Source organism: Ceratotherium simum, chromosome 1 (genome assembly GCF_057802395.1).
Source record: "Ceratotherium simum simum isolate JZ-2026a chromosome 1, ASM5780239v1, whole genome shotgun sequence".
Classification (NCBI taxonomy): Eukaryota; Metazoa; Chordata; class Mammalia; order Perissodactyla; family Rhinocerotidae; genus Ceratotherium; species Ceratotherium simum.
The window spans coordinates 110289291-110310690 of NC_141900.1; the positions used below are offsets into that span (position 1 = coordinate 110289291).

General features: G+C 47.5%; 1 protein-coding gene across 2 annotated transcripts in view; it reads right to left on the minus strand.

Annotated features, from left to right (window-relative positions):
• PTPRN2 (protein tyrosine phosphatase receptor type N2) overlaps window positions 1-21400 on the minus strand; it is a 915358-nt gene that overhangs the window by 827577 nt on the left and 66381 nt on the right. For both annotated transcript variants that reach the window (XM_087433803.1, XM_087433800.1), the window contains exon 2: window positions 5144-5194. In XM_087433803.1, the coding sequence (XP_087289929.1) occupies window positions 5144-5194 (51 nt within the window). The remainder of the gene's footprint in view (window positions 1-5143; window positions 5195-21400) is intronic.

The window sequence follows — 21400 nt, forward strand, 5'->3', positions numbered from 1 at the left end:
GTATGGTGGCTCCTAAAACATTTGGTTCCAATTTTCCACCCTCCAAATAGCTATTCAGCTTTAAACCAACACACATAAGTACACGAGTTGTTGATTTAAAACAATGTGCCAAATTCTCTATTAAAGCAAAAATAAAACAAACAAAAGTCTTTGAAATCTCAATAATGTGTGCTTTCCATAAGTTTCTAGAAATCGAGATAGATTCAAACAGCAGCATAGCCTGTCAGGCGACAGCTCTGGTTCTGTGAACTGCAGAAAATTTTCTCCACACACAACACTTGAAGCCGAGTCAGGAGGAGAGGACAGATGAGTCCCATCACCTGGCACTGCACCCTCAGGATCACAAGCATGCAGCCCCTCGACCCATGGAAGCAGGGTGGATGTGGATGTAGAGGCGCTACAGAACAGTTTCCGATAAAGACTTTCCTCGGGGAAACATATCAACTGGAAACCCTCCAGTGGGGGGAACCTGAGCTTGGATGGGATGCCCTACTTCTCTCCTTCCGCTTCCACTCCTTAACTCAAAAGAGACATAAAAAAAATAATCCAACACGGAGCAGGGGGTAGGGGAGGGCTGCTGAGAGCCCTATGACTGACTGCAATGGGAAGGAAGAGTCACTCTTGTCTCCTTACACGCTGCTCCCGCCCCACCTCCCAGCCCAACTTATCACAACGCTTCTCACTTCTTGGGCATTCTCTTTCTTTGACCCTCCAAATCGCAACTGTCAAAAATCGTGCTCACCCCAGTTTCATGGTCTGATCTCAGGATGTGGGGAGGGTCTCCAATCGGGTTACAGAAATGCCTGAGAAAAGCACCATCAATCACCAGGTCCTGTCAGGTCGCCCAGCTACCCCAACAGGCAGGGAGGGTGAGTGAGGCGCCCCTGCCACAACGTACCCCACGTGCCACTCCTTGTCCAGGATGGAGGAAGTACCTGGAGGCAGAGAGTGAGCGAGACCCCGGCCAATTGGGGACAGGGCAGGTGGTGCGCAGGAGGAGGAGACCCCCACGGTCGGAACGTAACAGGAGAGGCAGGAAGGAGGACGGATAGGCAAAGTATGGCTGTGTGTTAATTCCTTGAAGGGTACCGTTAGACCAGCAAGCCTCTCACGGGTCCAGGGTGCATTCTTGAAGAGAATAAACTGAGCCGACCCAGTGAGACAGCACAGGGAGCAGCAGTCTGGTGGTGCTCGACTCGGGAGAGGATCACTCACTCGACCGACTGTTACAGCTCATGAACAAGGTGTCTGCCTCCACGTCAGGACACAAACTATCCAAAAATGAGTAAATACTTCCTGTATGCACATTATATAGACACTTAGAGGAAGAAAGGTGGTATTTTAAGACATCTCAGAAACTTCAATCCAGAGGGAAGTTAAAACGAAAACCCTTGAAAAATACTCAAGGCATTGAGTGCCATGGGAAGACAAACTGAGCATTTTAGGAGAACAGTGAAAGGAAGGAACAATTGCAGTGCTGGAATGAATGAAGTGAGGTGGGATAATGCAGAAATTAACCTGATAAAGGAAGGTCACCTTGGAAATGTCCCTGAGGGTGGAGCCCCTTGGTAAAGGACCTCAAGCGCTTAGGCTGGCCTTAGGAGTCTAGACTTGATTCTGCGGGAACAAGGGCAACAGGAGGTCTCAGGCCAGCAGGACAGCAGAGTTGCAGCAGCAGGAGGAAGAGCTGGCTCATAGTGACAAGGAGGAGGGTGGGGAGGAGAGCCGAGAGGAGGGGGAGGCAGACAGACCAGTTAGGAGGGAAACCCCCTGTTAGGCTCCCAGAAATCAGCCTTAAGAGCTGGAGGATCCTGAAAGCCGAGCTTGTCCTCCCACTGAAGGCAGCGCCCTCCCCACAGAGCCAGCTGCAGCCAAGTCTCCTCGGCCAGCGGCCTCAGAATGTCCAGTTCACGAGGGCCTTTCCAGGCTCTCTGGTGGCTCATGATTCATATGGCATAGATTTCATTACTGCTACCTAATCTCTTTTTCAAACCGACCGTACTTTTTCACAGTTCCGCAGTTGTCAAATTAAAGCTTCTTATCATTCTATTTTTTCCAGTGCAATAAAGCAGAATAGCTCTGTTTATCAAACTTGCCATGGCGTGCTGGGCACCCCAGTAGATCACAACCAGCAGCTGACAGACCCAGCTTGTGACTGCTAAACACGCAAATGAAAAGAAAAAAGATGTTCTGAGCACTTCCAAAAAGTATTGATTTGGTCTGCTTCCTTCAAACTTCAAGAAAGCTTTACAAGGAAAACAAGAAAGGATGGAAGGAAGGAAGGAAAGAGGGAAGGAAGGAAGGAAGGAAGGAAGGAGGGAGGAAGGAAGGAAGGAGGAGGGAAGGAGGGATGAAGGGAGGAGGGAGGGAGAAAAAGAAAGAGGCAGCCAGGATGGCCTGAGACCTGACCCCAGGCCACTGGCCTCTCCCAGATTCAGCCTCAGCACCCCCTACACCCACCCCTGGTCTAAGCCTGGCCAGGCACAGTGAGGCTCTTACTCCATTGATGGATGCTGTGTACTGGAGCTGAGCAGTGTCCTGGAGGGCAGGGTGCTGCCCCTCCCCAAGCTCCACTGCCCCTCCCCTCCCCACCCATCAGCCTGGCAAAGCACACAGTTTTGTGAGATTGGACAACACCCACTTTGCTGTTTCCTAGACCTTAATTGTACAGAGAAAATATCAAATATTGTCTGTCTCTATAATCAAGACCTGTGTATTTATATTGACATTTAAATTGCTTTCCTTTCCAAAGAACTCAAAGCTATTATCTTATATAATGTTAATGTAATTCCACGCCACGGCAGCAAGTTGAGGTTAGGAAAGGAAAACCTCCAGGAATGGTTATGAGTTCCAGGCCTGCTTTTTCTCAAGGACAGAGGGGAGGGCTACAGCTTTTATTCTGCTGGTGCCACTTACATGTCCGATTAAATTAAACATGCACACATCTGTTTGCTCTATAATCAAACCTCACTGAGTCAGGGCAGATGACATATTTTTAAAAATAAAATTATTTTTTAAAAGCTGCCTCCAAATAAAAGCTGCAGAGGTACAATTGCAAGGAGCTCAGAGTGAAGACCAAGTGAGAGGCCTGATGGTGTATGGGAAGGTGAGTAGCTGCCAGGCCCAAGGTCTGAGGAGTATGGCTGGGCCATACACTGGCCACACACTGAGCCTTGCGATCATGGAGCTTCCGTCTTACTTCCTTCCACCCCAGGTCACCATTTATAACATTCAGCACAGGATTCTTCCCAAAAAGAAAAAAAAACACAAGACAGAATGATCCAGAACTGTCAGCAATTTGTCCCCAGGGCACAGAAGCTGCCAGGACACAGACAAACCCACAAACTCAGTTGTTTCTGGCCCTGAAATCTGCTGGGTCTAGAACGCAAGGCTGTTTTCAACAAGGGACACTCATGGCGCCTGATTTTTGACTTTCAGACCCTCGATGGTGTCCCATGTTGGCCTGGTGAGGACAAGCTGAAGGGCAGTCCCAGAGGCCCACATGTGCTCTGCGAATTGGGCTCCACCCACAGGCACCAGGTCTGTGCAGAGAACCTGGTAGGAGCCAGGGCTGCCTGTGCCAGGTCAGAAAGGCTGTAGGCAGGATCCAGGCAGGGACAAAATCCATCTCCCCAAACACACACCATAAACTAATGACAGAGTTGGGCAGTGAGCGAGGGGAGGACACAGGCCTCTCACGCTGGTGTGGGGGATCAGAACTGGCCACCTCAAAATATATATCTTTATCTTGATTATTTTCAAGAACAAGACTCTGAAAGAAACTTTGACCTCTCCAGCAAACCGCCTAAAAGAATTTAACATAGATGGCCTGTTCCAAGAAGGAGCCACTCCCATATGATGGCTGTAGATAATGTAAAATAGGTATGACAAGAAAGGCACCAACAAGCCTATCTTGTCTATATTCTGTCTCTCGGGCCACATCCTCTATAGGTAGCCCAGTAAAGGGCCCTCTGACAAACATCTGCATTTCTGTCTCCATGCAAATTGTCTTCCTCTCCTCTGAAATCCCAAACCACTACCCCCAACATCCTCCTTGTCTTTAGCTGAAGATACTTAAGCAAGCAGCTTAGACAGATTGGCCAAGTTGTTCAGTTCTCTTTCTGAGTTTCTCCCATGTATACATGTTACTAAACTTAGTTTTATTTTCTCCTGCTAACCTGCCTTTTTAATTATTTGGCCAGCCATAAGAACTTTAAGGGAAAGGGCAGGGGGCATTCTCCCTCTTCCCCAACACTGGTCTTCCCCAACGCTACCTGGGCTCCCATGTGCAGACTCAGTTTGACCTTAGGAAAAGCACTGGCCGAAACTCCTTTGTGGGTGTTCTAGCCTAAGCCCCTCCCCTTAGCGTCTGAAGGGTCACTATCGAAGTGCATACTGCCCCAAATTTACTGCCCATCGAACAAGACACTAGGTTTTCTTCTTCTAAGAGGCAGCCCTCTGAGCACACATGTCCTTTCTGAGAAAAGTCTCCTGAGGTGGGAGGCATATGTACCCACCCCTTCCAGAGCCAGCCACTGGGAGGACCCCCTGCTCTGGTATTTTAGGTCCTGCCTTGTGGGCTTTGAACCCTACCTGAAAACACAAATCACCAACCGTCTTCTTCTCCACCTATAAGAGAGGAAAATAGGTGGCCTAAAGGATGAAAAAGCTCACCTACTGACAGAGAGCAAAACTGGATGGAGTGTGACGAAGTGAGAAAAGCACTGGGCAGGTCAGAGGAATGAAGGCTCAGCGCTGAGGGATGTCGACACCGGCACATCCGTCTAGATAGTCCTCTCATCTAGCCATCCTCAGGGCTCCAGATCCCACCACCTATTGTTGTGAAGCTTCTCATGAATTGCCTTAAAATACTGGGATACAGGTACAGATATAGACGCAGACACACATACACATATGTGCATATGAAGAATATGTTTCCATTAATCTTCCATTTTCTCCCCTTTTAATAACGTCTGGAGAAGCTTCAGCTCCATGGTTCTCTTCAGAAGCATCAAATGAACTGAACCTCACCCAGAACCTTTGCTCTGCATGGTGAACCCCATCCTTGGAGTTGTCTTGGTTGGAGAGACAGAGGCAAACCTAGACCCACAGCTGCAATGACGGCCAGGACCTGCACACTTACCATCTACACAGGTCTCAGACGGTCTGCAAAGGCCATCCTCAAATAAGCAGCCTGGGGAGGAAAAACAGAAGAGAGAAAGGAATCAGAGCTACAAAGAAGAGTAGTGCGTCTATCAGAGGCCACTGTATCTGGCAGCTCCTGAGTCCCAAAGAAAGAGTTCACGCAGACCCACACACAGACTCTTTGGATTTGGCTTTTTCAGACAATGCTGGATTACTTGGAAGCCAAAACAAGACATACTAAGACTCTACTCAAGCCACCAAGAGTCTTGGCTGGGATGACCAGAAGCAAATCACCAAGGATCTCACACAAGGAACCCTAGGGGCTCCAGCTGCCTTTCCCACCACCCCAGGCACTTTCTATGCCCAGGATCCAGTGCCCACAGAAGACCTTGGAGGAAGGCAGGATGCAGGGGACAAGGACAGCCCACTGCTCGGGCTGGAGACTTGCTCACGTTAAGAATTCTGTGTTTGTCATTTGGAAATGGCAGATGACAGACTCTGCGAGGGAAGGCAACAGGAACAAGCCTTTATTCGCTTCCCGTTCTGCTCTAATCATGGCTGACAACTAGACACAAGTGGAATGAGGGGTGCATCACAATTAACTCTTGAATCCCACTCTTGGAACAACCACCTGTTATCAGCATACACCTAATTTGGTCCATTCTAGGGAACTGGTGAAAAACTGCATCAGAAAGACCTCTACCAGCAGTTTTCAAGTTATTTATTACCAGAGATGCAAGTGCAATGCATAATTCACCCAGCCAAGCAATATGCTAATTTGACTGCTAATTTATTTGTGTTACTATTTGTTCTAAAATTAAGAAAGACCATATTTCATTTTAAGTATCAGCCACCTACTAATAGTAATTATGACCACAAATCAGAGAGAAAGTAGAAGACATCTGTCTGACAGACACTCGGCTCCACTCTGTGTTCTCTAGCTCAGACACACTGCCTTCTCCAGGTCGGCACCTGCCTCCCTCCCCTGGCTGACGAGGCGACAGCTTCAATCCATTGGCTCAAGCTGCTATATCAGGGTCAGGCTCATGGATGGTCTCAAGCCCAGATGTCACTCTGAAACCAAGCAGTTAAATCCATGAAGAAAGCCCATAGCAGTCCGTCTGACTCTTAACCACTTGGTGCCCAGTGCATAAAACTGGAATTCCTCAACTTTAATGGTGTTATCCACCCTTTCCATAAAACAAAGGCAACATTTCCAAAATCCTCAAACTGCTCCTTTGGCTGACCACCCACAGTAGGGCTGTGGAGCTGGGGACTCCCCCTTACTTGTTATATCCACAGGTTCCATGAGTGCACACTCATAAACACAAACAGACACACACACACACACACTACACTCACAGACACACAAATACACAAACACACATGACCACAAACACACACTCTCACAGACACAAGCACAGACACACACAAATACAGATACACACACACACTGAATTTTTTAAGCTCTAATTCTGCTTCCCCTTTATTTTCTCAGAAGACTGAGTGTATCTTGTCACTGTCTTGGTGCCTCTCTCTTCTTATCCTATTGGAAATGAAAATGGATCCAGCTCTTCTGTGGGGAGCCAGGTCGGCTCTGCCTTTCATACTCCATCACTCCTGAGACATTTAGAAAGGGCTTTGTATTCTATGGAGGAAACAATCCACGTGAGCAGGATCTCCACCCCGGCTGACTAAAAGCACGAGGATGGCCAGCCCACACCTGCCATCGACCCCACTCCAGCCCTTCCATTCCCAGGGTGTCCCCTCCGGGGCATGGCGCTGCTTCAGAGGAGAGATGGCCTGAACACTGAGGGACCCAGCCCCACCCAATCCACATCAGCAACGCTCTATCTACCCAACAACAGGTAAGCCAATTACCCTCCCAGGTCTCAGTCTTATCGCCTGATGAAGGAAACTGAAATAACTCCCCCCCGCCACCGCCTCAAGGTTCTCCCAAAAGTGCTGAGGTGGAGGCAAACACAACGAACATAATAGAGAGTTTCTGTGACTGAATAATATAATAAAAAGATTGACTGTAAAATAAATTGTCTCACCAGAAAATAAAATAATTTCTCTCTCAGACGGACCATGTGAACAGGAGCAGTGATTTTGGATCTTCTACAAAGCCACCAGAAAATTCTCAGAACCCAAGAGTGTTCTCACTCAATTTTCCTAAAAACTGAGAGCTGATAATGTTACTAAGCCAAGATCAGTTTAGTATTGTAGCCAAATAAAACTATAACAAAATCCACCTGGCACATGGATTACACAGCACATGTTAACAACAAGTATGTTCTTCATTTCCCAATAAAGTCCTCTCATATATGGATTTTCTATTACTTTATCGTTTTCTCTCTTTTCGTTGAGTTTCCCAGCACACTAAATAGGACAATGTAATGATTTTCCCAATATCTTCTGTAGTTTTACTCCCATGATTACACGAAAGCTGCCATTTGGTGAACACTGTGACTATGCGCTTGTCATACATTATGTCAGGTCCTACCAACAACCCTGCAGTGCATTTATTCCTACTTTACAGATGTGGAAACTGGGACTCAAGAAAGTTAATAATACGCCCACAGCCGGACTCAAAGCCTGGTCTGTCTCTCCCCAAAATGTGCTCTCCTCCACTGTTCCAAGCTGTTCCAAGGGAGAGTTCACTTGGGCAGACGGAGGCAAGGTGACACCACTAGGATTTCTGCTTCGTGGAGCTGTACATCCAGATCCTCAGCCTGTAGTTCTCAACTCCTACCACCCCTACCAGCAACCCTTGCTCTTCTGTGGACATGGAACAGGTGCGAGGAAAGGAAAGGCAGGTCTGTGCCGTTATTCAGCCAGGGAGCTGCCATCTGGAGGGAGGGTCAGCAACATCTTCGAAGAGCCCCCCGCGCCCACACACTCCTCATCCTTTAACCACACAACTCCCTTGGACTCCCCTGGGCTCTGGCACACTGCATTGCTCTGCTCCTGGCCTCCACACCCAGCCTCTTGCTCCCGCAAGAGCCTTGCAGAGCAACTACCAGCCTGGCAGGAAAGGATGGGAGGCCACACAGAGCAGGCAGCTGCCGATGCCTGGACTCAGGTGCCTTCAGCCCCTTGAGGACAAATGGAAAGTGTGGGCAAAGCACGTCTGTACTGAGGCTCATCCTGTAAACTGATTACCAGGACCACAGCCAACCTGAGGCATGTCTCAAAGACGACGCTGAAGAAAGCAAAAGAAATGATGGAAACCCCACCCAGGAACAGGGACCTACCTGGCCGTGCCTCAAGGGAAGCCCAGGGTGGGCAGACATCTTTTTTTGGTTGGTTTTTGGTTTTTGGTTTTTGGTTTTGGTCTTGATTTGGCTTACACTTTGTTTGTTCTCCATTAACCTGGACCATTTCTCTTTTTCTGGGAGCTGCTTCTCAGCTCTCAGATGTCTAAACAGCAGCAATCTAGAAGCTGCAAGATGGTGCACGTATGTGGCACTTTACATATGAAGGTTCACGCCTGAACCAAGTTGTGAGCAATTCGAACCAACCAATGAACAGATCTGAGTATCTCAGCAAAGCAGGAAGGTCTTTGCAGCTGTGGCACCCACAGGCTATTCCATGACTATTTGTGGTGGGTTCTAGAGCTACGGTCTCCTCCCCGGTGGGTGCCAGGCCAGCGAGGACAGCTCTATGGTGCATGGTGGTCCCCAATAACCCCTCAGACCGGAGCTGGGCACAAACACCCTTTTGCCAGCTCCACTTAATTCCCACCCAGGTGGACTTGCACAGCTTCTGTTCATCTTCACATTCCTGTTCCTCCTCTGCCAGGCCTTCCCGGCTCCCCAGCAATCCCTGGACCACGGCAGGCACTCGGTAAATTGGGTGATTTAATGAGTGAAGGAATCACTTCCTGGTTCCTAAGTACAAGGAGCTGAATGAGAGCTCTCAAAGGCCCCGGCCCTCATATGTGAAGAGTCCATACCTCACCAACAACATTCGCATTGGTTCAATTACTCCCTTTACTCAGAAAAGTGGCAGCAAAACGCAGTTAACAGCTACTAGATACTTGGTAATCCACATATCCACCCTGATTACATAACAGTTCACCTCCCACAGGGTAGAACGCCTCACAAGTGAGCAAGGAAGCACCATCCCCTGTCCTAGACCAGGAATCTGGTGACCTGACCTGCCTGCTGGGCAGCAGGAAGTGCCCTTCCTGAAGTGGGCAGAGGTCCAGAGGAGTGGTGGCTGGGTGGACCCGTGCTGCAGCAGTTCTTCCTCCACCCGACCACGGGGCTCTCCAGGTCAGAGGGGCGGCCCCTCCAAGGACCAGAGAAGCAGATGCTGTGGGTCATCTCTGCCAAAGTGGGGAGAGTGCACGCTCCCAGCCAGCTGCAAGTGGTGGCTGATGGCCCGGCCTCACTCTCGCCTGACAGCCACAGGGACACACAAGGCTATTCTGAATTAGGTGTTAAACCAATTTCATAGAAGTCTGTAAAACCCAGCTGACGTGAGCTGGCATCTGACAGCGTGAACCGGGACGTCAGCTGCGAGTGGGCAATGTCAGAGATAGATGTCACCTGGACCCAGGGCCCAGGCCGTCACCTGCTGTCTTTACCAAGCTATGTCTTCTTCAAAACCCACGAGCCACTGACTGCACTTACTCACTCATTCTGTTCACCGAGCAGCTATTCATGAGGCTCCTACTTTGAGGCCGGGACCAGGTGAAGCAGCAAGAGGAACGTCCTTCCTTAGATGTTCCCCCCACACCATCACACCTGAGTCGTGTGATTGCAGAGAAGAGGGTCTCAGGAAATACACTCAACTTCTCACGACCGCCTCTGAGAAGGTGTTTTATACCACAGTACTACCCGGCTTTTGTGCAAGAGACATGCAGATTTTATAACTTAAAAATATAAGGCAAAGTTAAATAATATAAACCTTACTTTCCCTCAGTGCCCAGTTAACCTCTTCTAGAAGCCCCAACAAACACCCCAGACACAGCAACCACTGCTCTCGACAAGCTTCAGAGCACACTGTCCACATCCCCACTGACCCTCACACCCACTGCCATTTATTGTTAGTAATTTTGTTTATCTGTCCTGTCTCCTCTAAGCCTTAGAAAAAAGCAACTGTGCCTTGAGCCCCATGAGCCCCAGTTACTGATGCCCAGTGTGGTCCTTCAACAATGATATTGATCAACTTCGCAATTCCTTGTCAATTTGATTTCAATGCCAGAGTCTACCAAAACAGTGATTCTCACCAAAGCCATTTTATCTATCTCTCCCTAGTGGAAAACACTAAGGGTTATGAAAACCTGAGGTTCTGGGGAATTACCTTAAATTATATTCTTTTCTAGGAACTGCATTAGCAAAGAAAAGGGAGGTATAAGATTTGAAGAGACAGTCTTCTTAAAGTCATCTTCATTGTTAATATTCTGAGCGAGGAGGCAGAGTGGCCTGGCTCTGCCAAGTATAGATGTGCAGCCTGGGCAAAATCCCCTCTGCCTCAGTTTTCTCAGCTGGGAATGGGGTGAGCTCCCCACACTCAGCAGCTGTGAGGATGAGGTGCACAGCACACGGTCCTGCCACGAGGCACAGACCCACACAGCCGTGATTCCCTGCACCCACTTTGGTATTCCTAAATGTTAAATCAGGGCAAGGAATCCAGGCAGGGATAGAAAACCATTTCCATATTAAGAATCCCCTTCTCTTGGAATAAGACCCTGAAACGCAAGCAAGAGATTATAGAGCCTCAGCCCAGAGGCTGGGATGCTGCTACCAGGCTGTGCACGTCGTAGGCACAGGGAGCAGCCCCAAAACCGGTGCTCAGGCACCCCTTATCTCAAGCAACATGTGCTGTGGACAGAACATCTTGTTTCCTTCACCCAAGATCTCAGATTAAAGCTGTGATTACGATTTCAAAGACAAAGGGAAAAGAGAGATGGAAAGAGAGGGAGGGAGAGAGGAGAGAGAGAAAGGCTGCTTGCTCTGCCCCTAGAACCATGCCAGAAGGAGAGGATAGCACAGGCCCCCTGTAACAGGGCCCCTGTCCACCCCTTTGAGCTGCCCATCAGTGCAGGGTGGACTCGCAGAGGGAGCTGACAGAGGCAGGTGGGCATGGACGCATACCCTCTGCTATGCGTCAATCTGCACTTCTCCATCCACAAAAGAGACCATGCAAGGGCTGAGATGGGAACAAAGCCCTCTTCCTGGTGTGAGGGGGAATTCCAGTTACGTCCCAGAGAGCCCTGCAGCAGCCAACTGGCAGCCGCAGGCTGGGTGACATCAACCCTCATCCTGCACTTCCCATCCCTCCTCTTTCCTGCTTACTAAATAAGGGACTCTGTTAGGGACACCCTGCTCACCCCACACAGCCCAGCGATGCAGCGCCTCTACCCATCCCCGTCTCAGGTTAGAACCTCGGGGCATTTGGAAGGGTAACAGGCTATTATCATCTTTCTGTTTTATGGGTTCTAAGATCTATTCTTGAAGCTGACTTGGACAGAGAAAACAGAACGACGTGCAGTTTCCACGGTGAAGACTGGCTGGCGTGTCCAACAAAGCTCTTCACACAGACCCACTTGGCATTTGCTGTACCGCCTGTGACTGGCTGATTAGCCAGATTCGGAGGAAACGTGTTGGAGCATTCCCATCTCTTTCTTACAGGTCCATCCAACCAGCTCAGGATGTCAGGGGGAACAGGCAGGCCCCGGAGAGGCAGCACCGTGCTGTCCCTCCCAAAGCACCTAGAGGTCTGGGGCTTTCCAAGCAGGAGGGCCTTCTATCCATCATGCTCATCAAACGTGTCTGAAACCCCAGATGCAGCCGTGACCCCAGTGCTGTCAAGGCTCAGAGACCACAATCCAGGACCCTGGTGATCCCACTGAGAGGAAAAAGATGGCCTTGAGGCCCAAAGACCACCCGGTGGCTGGGATCTGAGAACAAAGATAGTTACAACCAGTGTTCAGCTCACGTATGTGTGTTACCCACAACGCTACTGCTGTGCAGTCAACTGCCCAGGAACAGCTGAGAGCTGCCAATGTAGCAAACCCATATCAATCTGCTCTACTGTGGGTTTCACAGGCCCCACCCGCTGCACAACTTCAGAGCAAATGCTGTCCCACATCTTGTGCGGTCCAGTGCCCTCTATGCCAAGGCTTCAGTCCCACCTCAGGACACAGCTGAGATGCACGAACACGGGCAAGCTGATGCCTTGTTGGTGAGGTGGGCTCTGGGGGCCACCAAAATCACCAGACCATGACAGTTGGCCCTCCCCAACCCACCTCTCCCCATGTCCTTGCTTGGTTGGCCCTGTCCCTGAAGCTGATATTTGCACTCAGCAGGGGCTGAAAAGGCCACGGCTCACCTCACATCTCCTTCCGCTCCTGGGAAGAAGGCTCTGGTCTGAGGCGGGGGCAACCCACCCATTCACGAGCTCAGCTTCTCACACACAGAGAACCTTGAGCCCCCGGGGGACAGCCCTAGGCTGGGACCCACCCACACACAGACCAAGCTCTGCAATGTTTTTCTAATTTAAAGAAAAACTAGGGGCTGGCCCAGGGGTGCAGTGGTTAAGTTCCCGCGTTCCGCTTCAGCAGCCCAGGGTTCGCAGGTTCAGATCCTGGGCACGGACCTACGCACCGCTCATCAAGCCATGCTGTGGCGGCATCCCACACAGAAGAACTAGAAGGACCTACAACTATGATATACAACTGTCCTGGGGCTTTGGGGAGGAGAAAAAAAAAAAAAGAGGAAGATTGGCAACAGATGTTAGCTCAGGGCCAATCTTCCTTACCAAAAAATAAGAAAGAAAAACTAAACTCTTACCCTGAGCAACTTCCTTGATTTCAAGTTTCTAATTATATATATTTATTTAAACTCTTAAAAATAAGAAATTGTTCCAAATTCAGGATATCTCCCAGAATTTTGTGTTTTGTTTTTAAGGCATAGGAGCTAATCTGGGGGACATGGTTGTCAGCACCACACATTCCTGCTCAACTAGTTTAGTGGACCTCAACTAGATGCATTCTGAGTGGCATTTTAATTGGCTCTTTGTTTTTGGTCCTCAGGAAATTTCCTGAAACAGAATAATATCTTCAAAAGAAGGATCTTTTCTGAGTTATTCTTTTGGATTAAGAAAGCATTTCTAAGTTTGTTTCCATAGATACAAAGTTAAAGAAAAGCTTTGAAAAAATATCTAACAAGGAGCCTTGAATGTCAAATACTGAGGGTGCAAATAGCCACTCCGTTAGGAGAAAAACAAGGAACCTCTGAGAACTCCACCTGCGTCCCCGTTAAGAAGTGGTGTAGCAAGCAAGAAGAGAGGGAAGAACACCGATAACGGCAGGATTGCTGAGACACGGCCTGAGGTATGTATTCCAGAGCCTAACCTTCTACGAATGACTTCAAGGGGAAGCAAGAGTTCTGGCAGTGCTGGGCTAACTTACGTGTGGTCTCAGATGAAAGAGAGAAAGACTAGTTCATCGTTTCCCAGCCATTCTTGATGCAAAGACCTTTTCGATAGTCATATATAACCTCAAGACCCTCCTTAGGAAGTTTATATTATTTTGTCATCATCACATGATAGAACACAGTATTTCTCAAACTTCAGTGTGCCCACGAATAAACTGGGGTCCTGATAAAATGGACATGTTGATTCTCAAGGCCTGGAGTGGAGCCCAAAGTTCTGCATTTCCGATGAGATGCAAGGGCACAGCTCATAGAAATAATTTTAATTTAAAAACCTGGATCAGCATATTATCAAAGATTGTATTATAAAGTAAATTTAACGAACTCTTTACAATTTATTTTTTGGATCAAATTCTTTCTCAGCCCAAATAACAAGTGACATGCCTTATTCAAATTATTTCAAATTAATGATGTAGGAAAAATCATACATCAACTAATTTTTACAAATATATGAGGTTCAGTTTTAAGACTAGATGTATATTTAAATTTACACTGTAATTTAACCAGGATTAAAAAGGCAAAAACTTGTTCCTATGGCCTGATGTTTAGAATTCTTCCAGTATGAGCTCAAAAACATCAAATGGTTTATTTGATAATTTTCTGGTTTTGTTTTGAAATGGTGAGATAAAGAATGTTTCTGTGCTGTTTGTGAGCACTTGTCCACAAATAACACACTGAGCAAGAGTCATCTTTATTGCCAATAATGAAACCAAATGAGACAAAATTTTTGCTATATTTCCCTTTCTACACTGATACTTGAAATCTAGAGACAACGGGACATGTCACATAAGAATTTTATCAGAGGATAAGACTGAGTGATTTCAGGAAGAGAAGCTGAGGTAAATTTGAACAATAATTGTTTTTATCCTCCTCTTTACCTTGTTAGGTTTCACCATCAGTGTGCTTATACGTCCTATTATCCACTGTAGATACAGATTAAATGACAGAACCAAGAAGAAAAATGATTTAAAACTGTATCATAGTAAAAGTCACCTCAGGAATTAGCAATGTCCAACAGCCAATAATGTTGTGTAGGACACGGTATGTTAACAGTATTATTCAGAAAAGATTGGGGGTCAAACATATTCAAAAAATGTGAGCTGAGGGGCCGGCCCCGTGGCTTAGCGGTTAAGTGCGCGCGCTCCCCTGCTGGCGGCCCGGGTTCGGATCCCGGGCGCGCACCAACGCACCACTTCTCCGGCCATGCTGAGGCCGCATCCCACATACAGCAACTAGAAGGATGTGCAGCTATGACATACAACTATCTACTGGGGCTTTGGGGGAAAAATAAATAAATAAATAAAATTATAAAAAAAAAAAAAATGTGAGCTGAAATTTAACAGGTTTCTTCTCTGCAAGACTTCTCAGAACCTTCAATACGGCCAAGGGCCATGCTCTCTTCAAAAGAAGGATCCTACAGACCATGTTTGCCAAACTACTTGAAGTGCAACCCTTTACCACATGGTATCTCATCGGGATATAGCATACTAGACCACAGAATTACAGAAAAGATGAGCGTGACTACAGAAGTCATCCTGCCTGTGGTTCTCCATCTTAAGCACCCAAAGGTCTTGTTACAACGCGGATTGCTGGGCCCACTCCAGGGTTTCTGACTTAACAGATGTTGGTGGAGCCCGAGACTCTGCATTTCTAAAAAGGTCCCAGTGATGCTGATGCTCCAAGACCCCATTCCCAACATAGCGGTCAGGTAGAAGGTTTCCCAGGTGTTTAGTAGGAGCCAGTGTGGCGAGATGCTCTGGGCCAAGGGAACTGGGAACATTCTGCACCCCAATATCCCTCTCTTGGGAGGTCTAACATTTACTAGGTGCTAAAGATTCTAGGGGTTCTTCTTGTAATGAAAATTTTATCAAGTTTGTTTAATCTGGTGTTTTCTATTTTTGTTATTTTACAATTTTTTAACCATGACATCTTTGTGCATGCACATGTCAACAAGTAACCACCCACTTAGTGAGACCACACAGGGGAAATCATCACTATTTTCTCCTGAAAGGAATTCTTTCCTTTAGAATCTCTTCTGGTTTAATTTAAATTATGCTCAAATCCTTTCCTGCCCTCTGTTATAGCCAAGCAAACAAAACATTGCCTAGCATATTCTAAATATCAGAGAACCATTTGCTCTTCTGAGTCAGTAGACTGCATTCACAGCTGAGACAGCCCCATCACTTAGATCCCTCCACCGATGACATGATTAATGGACCAACTGTAAGTCTGAGAACAGCATGCCTTCTGCTGGGAATCCCTGTTCCTAACCCCACACAATCCAAGGGAGAGGTTTTGTTCTTTAAAATGTTCCCACATCCCAAGTCTGGGAGGCAAGAATCCTAGAGAAGAACAGATTTGCTGAAAACTGTTGGGTTTCTCACCTCCAACAATCTAACAAAGGACCCCGCACTAGCACATCAACTACTCTTGTTTTGTGAGTGAGAGGCACAGCTGTAAGCTCTGGAAAGAGAAGACCAAAGTGACGCCCAAGGAGAGGGTCTCAAGGCTGGAGGAGCCCACACCAGTCTTCCAAACAGGCTTCATCACTCATGACCAAGGAGGCAACTCATGATGGGACAACTCTGAATATGATAAGGTTTTATTCTAACGAGTAAGTTTATCTCCTAGAAGTTTCTGTTACTGATGCATACAATACTTGGTATTACACAGAGCAAAGCTTCTCCCTCTTAAAATGAGATCACAAACCACCCAGCACGGTACTGAGCACACATTATGCTCTCAACGAATGCATGTTCCATCCCCCTCTCCCCTCCTCCACAGGACAGCCCTTCAAATGTTTAAATTTTGCTCTTCTTCAACTTAAATATCTCCAGTTCTTCCACATGACATAGTTTCAAACCACTTTACCAGTCTAACTTCCCTGCTCTCAACACTGCTTGTCTCATCTAGATCTGTCTGAAGACGTGGTACACATGTCAGAACTGAACAGAGAGCTTCAGGAGTGATAAAGCCACCTGGGGGTGAACCGACACTCCTCCTCCTTGTTCTGACTCCCCTCCTATCACAAGGGCTTGAGTCCATCAAGCCACCTGGAGGTCAGTGAGAGAAGCCAACTCCAGCAGCTTCTAGCATTAGAAGGACTGGCTTACTCAAGGGTAGGCAAACCATGGCCACACGTTTTGTAAACACAGTGTTATTGGAACACAGCCCGCTGACCTGCTTACATCTTGACCATGGCGGCTTCTGCCCTGCAACAGTTCAGTTCAATAGTTGTGACAGAGACTGTGGGCCTGAAAAGCCTCAATTGTTTACAGAAAAACTTCGCTGACCCTGGTGTATTAGGAGAGCAGATCGCTCCTAAGACCGAAAGGAGATTAGAGCACTGGCTTGTGAAAATGGGCAGGAACCATGGCAATGGGCTTCCCAACTTGGTTCTCATAGGGGCAGCCATACATCCCCAAACCTGGACTCCAGCGCCCAAGAGCACGTGGGCCTTTCCGGGGGACCATCATGCTGTGGACTCTGATTTCACACCAGAATACAAGCTGTTTCCTTTTCAGATTCACAGCTGAGCCACCGCCCCCCAGCCTGGACCATCCTGTACTGTTCCCACCACCAGCCTCTTGACCCTGAGAACAGAACTCTGTCCTCATCCCCGTGAAGGTCACCTTTATATCTGACTCGTATCCTCAGCCTAAATCTTTCTGGATTCTACTTGTGCAATTCCACCTTCTCTCCACCCCTCCCAGCTAAGCGTCCTGAGCAAATTTAATAAAAATCCTTCCTGTCTGTATCTAAGTCACGATACCTTCCCACCAGGGCACAGAGAGCAACAAGGCTAACTTAGTGTTGAAGAAAGTAAGAGTAAAGGAAGGCAGGAGAGGAAGTAGATGCAACACCAGCCCGCTCCTCTCTCCCCACCAGGTTGGCCTTTTCCAGGAAGCATCCCTTCCTTGCTCTTCTCCAAAGATGAGCAAGCTGGGTGCCATGGTGATGGAAGACTTGGAAATAACAGCACTAAACACTGAAAACTTCACCTCAAGTACTGGAAAGAGCTTTTGCTTAGAAAAAGAACTTTCTAGATATTAGTCATGTTGCCGTGGACAGACTACATGTTCTCTCTGCATCTGTTTACTTAAACCATTATTGGAGATTTTTCATATCATAAAAGCCTAGAAAATTAAGAAAATGCAGAAAATCATAAGGAATAAAGTAATACCAGTTACCTCATCACCCAGAACTGACATCTCTATTAATATTTTGGTTTCAGTCATTTTTCTTTGCATATTTAAAAGAACTGGACCTGCACTTTTTACTTGCAATACATTGTAAACAGTTCTCTGTCCTTAATATTTCTCATCATCATGAATTTTAATCACTGCATAATAATTAATTCGCACATGCACATAATCTATTTAACCAATTCCCTCTTGAAGTAACTTTACATTATTTCCAATTCTCCCCATTAAAAATAATGCTGTAATCAGCAACCCTGATTCTAAGTCCTTGGGGATATCTCTGATTTTTTCCCCCTTAGGATAAATTCCTACAAAAAGAATTCCAGGTTTTTTTAAAGGTGTATGTGTACGACTTTAGAAAGATGTTTCCAAACTGCCTCTCACCAACATAATTTGAGTGTGCCTTGAAACCTCAGCTTCTCAATTTGTTAAAGGATTAAATATCTCCCCTCCTTACCGTACAGGGTCGTTGGGAGAATCCAAGGACATAACAGAGGTTGAAACACCTTATAAACTGAAGCACGCAGAAGGAGTGTTACTATCCTAAGTAACTCCGAGACGCTGTCCTCTTTTTCCCCACTATGTCACTGGGGCATGAGTCTGAACCATCAGTAGTCAAAAAATATATAAATAAATAAAATACAATAAGCCCATGGGCACTTCTGGCAGAATGAAGCCTCAGACAAGGCCACGTTTTTGAATCTGTAATATAATTTAACACACACCCTGAGCCACCAAGATGGATTAAAAGCTTTGCGTTTATGTGCCATGCAGAATTATCTCTGCTGACCAGTTCCCAAGCTGTTCTTTCTCTAGAAGTGTGACATCTAATTATGTGCAGTGGAACACTTTGGTGATGTCCAAGTCATCCTGTTTGCTACAAGAGGCTATCCAGTCTCCTGAAGTTAAATAATAATAATAATTAAAAGAAAAAAATCCCTAAGCTAAAACAAAAGCACATTTAATTGGAAAGCATGTACTCCTGCGTCTGCCTCTGGCTTAGGTGACTTTGTTTCCAAGCTGGGCAGTGAGACGAGGTAAAGGAAGAACCAGGGAGCAAAGGCAAAAGGAACAGAGAAGCCGGGAGAGAAGAAGGATACCCCTAGTGACCTGGAAACTTTCCCTAACCTCCAAGCTTCAACAATTTCACCTGTAAATGCGGATGAAACGTGGCCAGGCCCTGGATCCTTAGGGATTAAGTGATATGCTAAATAACACTGGCACACGGGTGGCATCCGATAAATGGGAGCTATCACTATCAATGATACAACTATTGCCTGTGTATCCATGTGTCTGATGCTGCCTTATGCACAACAGAGAAATAGAGGGTAGATGCATCCCCACATATGAGGACTCGGGGGGGTGAATCGGGTCTGCAGAAAGCCAAGAGGGTTAGATGAGTTGATGTTTCTAGAGAGCTGGGAACATGCTCTGGCACACAAAGCACGCTAGCAGAGCATTACATCCATCGATATGATTTGGAGGACAGCTCTCCAGGGAAAGAGAAAGTAGGGAGCTCAATGGGAGAAGAGAGAAGGTATTTGACCTGCTCTAAATGACTCCAATGAAATAATTAGACAGTTATGAGAAAGCAAGAGAAAAAGAAGGCCAGCCATATAAGAAGGAACTTCTCTTCTCTGGAGGTGTCAGAGCACAGGTGGCTGTGGGCTCTGCAGGCAGACCTGCCAGGATCGAGCAGAATTCCCCACTCACCAACCCTGGGACTCACCCCAACTTTCTCATCCACAGGCGGTATGATGGTGAGAACACCTACCACAAGGTCTATGGTGGGAATGCAAACGGAACGAAGTATTCCAGACGCTTCCTGAATACAGACTGCAGCAGAGGTAACTGAGCCAGCCCCCCATCCTTTCCCCCTTCATAGCACTCACCACATCCAACACCAACACACTTCACTGATTTTGTGTTTCAGTTGTTTTCCCCATTCAAATAAGAGTTCCATGAGAGCCCAGGGCCTAGGAGACCCTGACATACAGAAGCAGCTCACTAAGTACTTGGTAATAAACACTGGCAGCCATTAGGATGGCAATGATGAGGATGCGTGGCTGCGGCTCTTTACCTCCCTCCCTTGTAGCCACACCCTTTGCCATGGGACTCTGAAGTTCCTCTCACAGCGGGTAGTCCCTACCCTTGACTCCAGTTCTGCATCAGAAAGTGACCTGAAGGAAGTAGGAATGGAAAGGCAGGGAGAGGGGCATGGACCAGCTCTGGATTGGGACAGGCATTCCATGAAGACCCCACACGACAGAGGGCACCCTACAGGGCAAGGACTGGGCATGCACGGGGCTCAGCGGGACTGTCCAGGGGACGCCCCACAGCAGGCAGGAGGCAGGAGGCAAAGCTGTACTGCTGTTCACCAGCTTTGGAGGGTGGAGTGAGGGCTGTGCACCTAATCACTGTCAGAGAAGATGCGTATGGTAGTGGGTGTGCAGAGCTGGTCAGAAAAAGGAGAGTGAAGAGTGCAGAGGACAGGTGGACTGTATGGGACAGAAGGGAGGCTGAGGTCGGGGTCAAAGTGATGGGGCTCTGACTCAGCAGCTGGAAGAACGCAAGGGGTGGAGGGAAAGAGTCCTGCCTCGAGGAGGAGGTGAGGCCCTGGCTCTGCCTGTGGGTGTTGAAGGACCTGGGGGACATTCAGGAGGCAACACCAACCGCGCAGGAAAGTGTGAGCTCCAGAAGAGGCAGGATGAGAGCGTGGATTTTGGAGGTAAGAACTGGTGCTGGGGTGGGGATAGATAAAGTCTCTAAAGACAAGAGGGAGGGAGCAAGGGAGAGGAGAGCACGAATGACTGTCAGGCGAGAGAGGCTCACAGGCAGCTGCAGAGCAGAGCCCAGAGCAAACAGATGGCCAGAATACATTTCCTCTGTGGCCACGTCCAAGGCTGGTTAACAGTATCTTCGGTAAAAGTCTGCAGCAAATGCCCCATACGCCTTCTTTCCTCATCAGGCTCCTTCGTCACAGCTGTTTGATCCTGGGATGCAGGCCCAGGTGACTCTTCCCCCAGAAAAGGAAGGTCAATCACCAACAAGCATGTCCTAAGTCTCCCCAAGCAAACTCACCCACCCCATAGGAGGTGCATCAACATCACTGAATCAATTCTGGGATGCAGTTCAGGCCAATCTGGGACTTAATGTCCAACCCATTTCTCCTTCCTATCAACAGAGTAAGAAGATCAAGGTAATGCAGATCCAGAGCTCAGTATAGTCACAGAAAGCAGGACCAAAACAGCACTCAAGCATGGAAATCAACTCTTGAGATTTCTTTTCCTTCTTTCTAAAGTCTCCACAGCTTCATTTACATCTATATTATGAGTTGTGCTGACAACACACCATACGAAAAGGCAAAATGCCAGCCAGTATGCAGCAGGCAGGGCTGACCTCATGGAAAATGTGATGAGCCCTGTTCTTTGTCCAGGGTTGGCAGGTTGGCCTGAGGCCCTGGGTGACCACACATGGTGGAGAATTAAAGGTGACACACTAGCAGATTTGTCCACAGGTTTGCACAGGAGTGACAATGGGTAATGTGCAATTCTCTTTGCTCCATGCCTATTGAAGTGTTGTGAGCAATCAGGTGCATCTTAAATT